We start from the raw sequence: 7,950 nt of genomic DNA, 5'->3' as shown, positions 1-7,950 counted from the left end.
GCAGCTGACAGGGACAGCTAACACTAGCAGCAAAGCTAACATCAGGACGTCGTCTGTTAAAAGCCTCCCGTTGTCGGATACGACATGAAACTATTCCAGTTAGCTCAATCATGTTGTAACTAAGACATCTGCTGGAAAAAATATTTTCTTCACGGATGAGAAAAGGGGGAGCGCACATTTCTGAGAAGGCATGTCCTTTTCAAAAATGCAAGAGGCATTGCTTTGTTGCCGGCCGTTTTCGCCAGTGTGTTAAACACACTTTAAAAAGGAGTGTCCCCAGACTATCAGAAGGCGGAGATCTCTGATTGTCTGGTGGCGAGACTAAACTTTAGCTGGCTGTCGAAGATGATTCCTAGGTTGTGGGTGTGGTGAGGGAGACAGAGTGCAGTTATCGAAGGTGAGGCTGAGATTGTGGGTGGCTTTGGTGCGGGATGTGGGGTCAATGATGATTATGTCTGATTTGTCACTGTTCAGTTGGAGATAGTTTGTTTGCATCCATGATTTTATTTCAGTGAGACAGTTGGTGAGTCTGGAGTGGGTGGTGTTGGTGAACGCTTTGGTGGAGATGTACAGTTGGATGTCGTCGGCGTAGCAGTGGAACTGGAGGCCGTGACGACGGATGATCTTGCCAAGGGGGAGCATGTAGAGGATGAAGAGGAGGGGACCAAGCATCGACCCCTGGGGGACACCTTGGGACAGGGGAGTGGTGGGGGAGGTGCAGTTGTTTATACTGATGAACTGATGTCAGTTGGTGAGGTAGGAGTGAATCCAGGACTTGACCCGAACTTGTGATCAAACCCCCCAGGCTCCAGTCCCTCACGTTAAGCTGGTTCTCTGTTCTTGAATTGGACGTCTCTTTGACTGGATGGTGGAAACATTCAATCACTGCCAGGTTGGGAAACATGTTAGCATGCTCCTTCCACCACCATCAAACCTCCAAAGGATCTGAACTGGCTGGAGTCCTCCACGTCGGTGACCAATGTGACCACGGGGTCAAAGGTTACACTTGTGTCACTGACTTTCAAAATAAAAGGACCTGCAGCTTGATAATAGTGATTTAGATGTTAGAATATTACACATATACTGCACAGCTTTTTACTTTGTTTTATTCTGAAAAATATATTTTTGTTCTCACCCACTGCACGGCTGCATGTAGTTCATTTTTTCCCGTGTCCCTGAATTTTACATATGTACATATTTTTGCCCTTTACACAGCTTTCTGTGGTTTACCCGTCAGGTTCCCGCCCCGCTGCAGGACTAATGGGAGGTTCAATAGTTGAGTGGTGCTCCAGAGACAAACCACTACAGATAAATTCTCAACTGGTGGTAAACACTGCAGCTGTATATGTGGGTGGTGTCAGTAACGATGTACTAACACAGTGCGTTGTGCATTTGGAATTTTAAATGGACCACAAAAATGTTGTTAAGTGTTCCCTCGGTCTGAACTGAAGGAAAAGGGCTGCCGCTGGTCTGACGTGCAACTGTCGAGACATCTGTGACAGGACGAGCCCTGGTGTAGCCTCGTGTACGTACGTGAGGAAGGTCAGGAAAGGTCAGCTGTAGTTGTGAGCCAAACCACAGAGTGTGTTCTCTGCAGGCTCAGAGCAGCAGTTTATGGAGCACATCACAAAGATGCTGTGTTGCATCACAAGATACAGGGAGCTTTTATGGTGTACAAATGCAGCTCATTACGGTGGAGACGGCCTGTGTTTAGTGCTGCTGCCTCCATTCTGAGCCCCCACCTGTGAACAGGACAGTGATTATCTGCGGATGGGCCCTCGCAGCGTTCACTCTCATGCTGCAATTTGCTGCAACCAGGCAAATAGTTTTTATCTTCACAGTCATCATCATTCTCCAGATTCAGCTGTGTCAGTCTGCAGAGCCGCTGGCACCCTTTTGGCCCGTTCGCACGGCAGCCAATGAGGCCTAAAATGCAGAGATTTACTGCTGCAACACCTCGGCCTGAGAGACAGCCCTGGCTTTTACTGAGGCGGCCCTGAGGGAGGCAGACTGAGGAAGATGGAGAGGAGGAGGAGGAGGAGGAGGAGGCTGATGACTAAAGCAAGAGCTGGAAGAGAAAGTTGTGTATCAGTGAAGCTGGCTTCATGACAGCGGCTCATAGTCGTTCCTTTGTTGGACGTTACATCAGGAAAAGGTTAAACTTGTGTCTTTGTGGCGACATGCAGTCTGGTCCTGCAGAGTGTTGGCTCTGCTGTTGTCTGGCAACTTGAGCATCATGCTAAAGGAAATATCCACATTTAGATTTCTCTTCTACATCAGCAGTCTGATGTTTGAATCTTTCCAGGAGCTTTTCTGTAATAAAGTGTTATTCTCCAGAATCACCCACCGCCTTACCAAAACACAAAGTGTGTTGTTGCTGGATTGCTTTATAGATTTTTGAGGCCTCTGTGGGTGGTGATATTAACGTCTCAGCCTTTCCTTTGATGCCTTTCTCCCTGTAAGATTATTGTCGAACGTTAACAACATAACAGGCCCGGCAGCGCACGTAGCTCTGCCAGCAGCTGTTAAAATGTTTCAGTCTGAATATTTGATTAAACTCCTCATGCTATCACGATGCCAGCGTTTGGCACCACCGTCCACATCATTGTTGTGATAGTAGAAAACGCAGATCAGAAGTGGGTCGGGGGCTGCGTCTGATCACAGCTGACGGGTGCAGCAGAGATATTTGTTGTTTACTCCGCGGTGAGAGTCGCGAGGAAAGTGCAGGAAAAGCCTTTGAAGCAAAAAAGAGCCTCTTTCAGAAGCCTGCCCCCTCATACGTTCATCAATAAAAGATAAGGGAAGGAAAGCAGCACGGAGATGAGATGGTGAGGCAGTGACAATGAAAAAGATGAAATAGCCCATTTCTTTTCATTGATCTATGAGCCCGATGGGAGGTGCTGCGACTGGGGAATTAGTTTGTGTTACAGCAAGTCATTGTATCTCCACCCTGTACATGAATACAGACGCACTGTACAGACACATATGCACATACTGTTAGAGCCTCATTAGAACAGGTACTGATCACGCCGGTGATAGCTGTAGCAAGAGGCATTATGTTTTCATGTTGTCCGTCTGTTTGTCCCATTCTTGTGAACGCAATATCTGAAGAATGCCTTGAGGCATTTTATACAAATGGACTCAAACACTCAATGATTAACTGGTGATTCTGGTGGTCAAAGGATATAGGTTAAGGTTACTGTGACCTTGTGTCCATCCCAATCTCATGAACATGATATCCCAAGACAGCTTGAGTGATTTTATTCAATTGTTTATTGTTGAGTCCACTTGGACTCAATGATTCAACAATTAACTGATTCGATTTTGGCTCTCAAAGGTCAAGGTCACTGTGACCTTGCGTCCGTCTCATTCTGTGAACCTGATATCTCAAAAACAACTTGAGGGAAATACTTAAAATGTGGCAACAACTTCCACCTCGGCCTAACAGTGAACTGATTTGAATTTAATGGTCAAAGGCCAAGGTCACTGTGATCTTGCATCTGTCTCATTTCATAATTTCATCAAAATCCGTTCAGAATTTTTTGAGTTATTTTGCAGACAAACAAACAAACAAACAAACAAACAAACAAACAGACAAACAGACCAACAAACAAACAAACAAACAGACCAACAAACAGACAAACAAACAGACAAACGCCAGCAAAAACATTATCTCCTTGGCGGAGGTAATAATGAGATAGTCCAGTACAGCAAGCGTTTTTTTAAATTTTTTTTATTTTTTATTTTTTTTATTTTTACTAATGCCATTCAAAAAAAAAAAAGGGCAGTGCGGTGCGTCTCATGTTTTGGAACCTGCAAAACACTTTACGTGTGATTTGGGGCCTGAAGCTGAAAGCACACACTGTGTCATGTGACGTGCGTCAAGTGCCACCCCAGCACAAACTGAATGTGTCGCTCTGCAGCTCGTCAACAGACGACCACGCAAAGTCATTAGTACTTTTTCTGACAGATCTGTACTTGCTCCACCTCTGCGTTAGCTTAAAATCATGTGTGGAGAGCCACTAGTTAAACTTGATTACTCCACTGAAGAGCTGATCGCCAGAGCTGTGACTCGCCGGCAATATCTTTGTGGCCATTGTCTTTATAATGACGGGACTGTGGGTCGTTAAGCTCAGGATATTCCTGGACCTAAGCAGCGAGTCTCTCCTCATCCATTCTTTGTCACACATTAAACAGCAACAGCTACACAGTTCTCTTTATACATCCATGGTGAGGAGAGGAGTCAAGCTGCTGTAGGAGCAGAGACAAAGAGCTGCTACGGGAGCTGGTGTGTACAAGCAGAGAGCGAGTGGGGGTATAGTTTGAGTCGAAAAATATATCTGCGAACGGCTCGGCCATGTTTACTAGAACGTCGCTAATGTAATTTGGCACTTGGAGCTGTGAAGGTGCTGCACTGTGGGTTTATCAGAGCTCTTTCCACTGGCCTGCTGCCTCTGAAAACCAAAACAATAAGCTGAAAGGCTGAGGGGTTTACTGCAGAGTTTTCATCTAAAAATATTTACGAGTGCAGCGTTAACGTTGTCACTCACTAAACTATATGCAGAAAGTTGATGGATTTGGTTATTTGATATGATTTGTTTTTTAAACTGCTCTGACACTCTACAACATGAGATTATCTCAGGTCGTGGCCTCGTGTGTTTGCATACCTGAGCAAGGTGTCCTCACTCCTCGAGGGCTGCTTCAGCTGCTCCTGATCGTTATGTCTTTACAGTGTTTTAGTCTGACAGCTGGGCGGTTGAAGACAGAAAATTATTATGTCTTTAATTCTGAAAGTGACTTGACTCTGAGTCATTACTATGACTTTACGTCTGAGGTTTCACTGTACGACACAAGTCACTGCCGTCTGCCGCAGCCTCTGATTCAGGCCATATGTTTAACTGATGAGGTGTCTGAATCTGTTCCTGTGACTGTCAGCAGATCGGGCTGATTTGTTCTCCTCGTCCTCCCCGAGTATGAAACATATTCACCTCGACAATAAGAATGGGCTTTATTTTTCTTTATTTTAACACCAAAGTGTGGTGTGTAATTAATTTCACAATATCAGTGTATCATGGTACATTACGTTTTTGGAAAAATTAATTAAGGATCCATTAACAGATATTAAAAAGGAATTAGCATTGAGCAATATAACGCAAATATTGTTTTTTATAAGTTTTTTTTTTTAATCAAATACAAGACTATCATTTTATAATGATCTAATAATTCAAATCAGAATTATTTTGTAATGTGAATTTAATGATTTGTGTGATTTTATTGAGCTAGAACATTCAAATAATCTTCACAAGCCTCAGTGGGGGGGGTTGAGGTGAGGTGAGGTGTTGGTGGTGGGGGGGTTAGCATTAACTTTCATTTGTTGATGTTATTTCAACACCTGCTGAGTCTGATTGAGAACGCTCACTGCTGTGTTCACGCTGCGTTCACGCTGCGTTCACGCTGCGTTACAGAGAGAAGAAGCTAGTGTTGGCGTTCTCTGTTTTAAAGGTCTGGTTGTGAAAACGGCAAATAACCAAACAGTGAGAACTCACAGCGGTCGTTTCTCCTGTAAGCTTGGCACAAACATCCATTTGGTGATGTTGGATGGTGGATTTTGGTGGTCAGAGGTCATGTTCATGGTCATTGTGACCTTGTCCATCTCATTCTTGTAAACACAAAATTTCAAGAACATTTTGAGGGATTTTTTTTTTTAATTTGGCACAAACTCATTTGGAATCGACAATGAGCTTATTAGATTTTGGTGGTTGAAGATCAAAGGTCAAGGTCACTGTGACCTTGCATCCACATCATTCTTGTTAGGCTGATATCTGAAAAACAACGATGAACTGAATGAAATTACATTTTGGTGGTTGAAGTTCAAAGGTCAAAGTCACTGTGACCTTGCATCTATCTCATTCTATTGAACAGAATATCTAAAGAACAGCTTGAGGGATTTTATTCAAATGTTTATTGGACTCAATGACTCAACAATTAACTGATTAGATTTTGGTGGTCAAAGATCAAGGTCACTGTGACCTTGTTTGTCTCATTCTTGTGAATGTAATATCTCAGAACAACTTTAGGGAAATACTTAAATTGTGGCAAAAATATCCACTTAGACTTAACAATGGACTGATTCAAATTTGGTGGTCAAAGGCCAAAGTCAGTCGTGTCCATCTCGTTCTCGTGAACTGGATATCTCAAGAACACCATTTCTATTTTTTTTTTTTTAATTTGGCACAAACGTCCACTTGGATCCAAAAATGAAGTGATTAGATTTTCGTGGTTCAGGGTGACTTTACAAAACATATTTTCGGCCAAAACTGAAGAATTCATCAGCTGATTATGACAAAACTTCACACAAATGTCTAACAGGATAAAATGAGTGATGGCATTTTATAACCAAAAGGTCAAAGGTCAACTTCACTGTGACATCATCATGTTCTGCATGGAACACCTTTCTGTCCATTCGTCAGCATCATATCTCAGGAACAGAAGGGGAGACATTTTGTCAGACACTGAATTGGTGACTCTTGTTCATTGCTGTCTAGTGTATCTCTGTTTCAGTGTCTTGTCTCTGAGCACTATGTTTAATTCAGCCTCTCTTGTCCTGCAGGCCAACCTGAACGACTCCCACAACCAGATGGTGGTCCACTGGGCCGGAGAGAAGAGCAATGTCATCGTAGCCTTGGCTCGAGACAGCGCCGGAGCCACTGGGCCCAAAACCAGCTCTGTAAGTAAACCTGGACACACTCACGTATATGACAGCTAAAACCAGGACCTCCATGGTCTTTAAGGTCTGCTCTGACCTCCCAGTGTTCACAGTGTCTCACCTGTCTTCATCCTCCTCGTCTGCCGAATCTTATTCACTAAACTGCCTCAATAAATCAGCAGCGCAGCAGAAGGTGTGTGTGTTCACACTTGTCTAACATGTTTCTCATGTTTCTGGTGATGTTATGATTGTTGAGCCACAGATTAAGCCCTCCATCTGCTACATTAACACACCCACACACACACACACACACTTAGGAAAAAGCTAAGAGCCTGAAGCACAGTCATTGAACATAGCATGTCTCGTCTTTATCTGTTTGTGTGTTGACTCCTCCACCTGGGCTGCTGTGCTTTTTTCATCAGCTCTCACAGCTGTCTGAAAAATGAAAAGGTAAAACACAGAAACTCTCTTAACTCTCGTCACTTCAGCCTTTAACAGCTCTGAAACACTTTCATTTTACGCCTCATGCTGCTGCGGCTCTTTTAAAATGTTGGATCTTACTTGATTTTATGATTTATGGTTTTACAATTCTCTCATTTATGATGATTTATTTAATGTGCTGATCTCTTTATGATTTTAAGATTCATGGTTTTGCTTTGATCAGTGGTCGATCTGACGGAGAAAGACTGTGGTGAGGTCTGGGTGGTAGATTCTGGGGCAGCTGTGCGCCATACCCGGCACAGATGGGTGAGGTTAACTCTTGAGTAGACGCTCGGGGGTTAATCTGAAAGACGCTTATTTCGGTTAATCGTGTCAGAGGCCTAAAAGGAGACACAAGAAGAAATACAACGTGAGATTTAGATTCAAAGGATCTCAAATCAGCACCACATTTAAATGAAACAGTTAATCGTTGTTTTAAACTGTTTATTAATGTCCTGTCATACTGAATTGCCTGATTTTTGTTCGTCTGTTTTCGTATGAGGCACTTGGTGCTTATAATGCCGTCTCTGCTGCATTTCTTGAATGAAAGGTGCTGTATCAATAAAGTTTATATTTATTATTATTGTTGTTAAATAGTTTACTTATCAGGAGGTTTTTAACCTCTCTAACTCTGCCAGGACGCTCACGTCCTTGCTCCCCCCCTCCTCTGTTAAATGGTATCTCCCAGGCGCACTACGTCATCAAACCATGTGATGTTTGGTATTGCCGGATTCAGGAAGCTCTCGACTTTTCAAAAATAACAT

At 43.3% G+C, this 7,950-nt stretch overlaps 1 protein-coding gene across 1 annotated transcript in view; it reads left to right on the top strand.

The window, feature by feature from the left end:
• sorl1 (sortilin-related receptor, L(DLR class) A repeats containing) overlaps window positions 1-7,950 on the top strand; it is a 117,204-nt gene that overhangs the window by 24,052 nt on the left and 85,202 nt on the right. Inside the window, exon 2 of the mRNA XM_050065187.1 lies at window positions 6,611-6,727. Within this exon, the coding sequence (XP_049921144.1) occupies window positions 6,611-6,727 (117 nt within the window). The remainder of the gene's footprint in view (window positions 1-6,610; window positions 6,728-7,950) is intronic.

Source organism: Epinephelus moara, chromosome 2 (assembly GCF_006386435.1).
Source record: "Epinephelus moara isolate mb chromosome 2, YSFRI_EMoa_1.0, whole genome shotgun sequence".
In the NCBI taxonomy this organism is placed as follows: Eukaryota; Metazoa; Chordata; class Actinopteri; order Perciformes; family Serranidae; genus Epinephelus; species Epinephelus moara.
The sequence above is the reverse complement of the archived record's forward strand: the minus strand, read 5'-3'. Positions and strand labels throughout refer to the sequence as shown.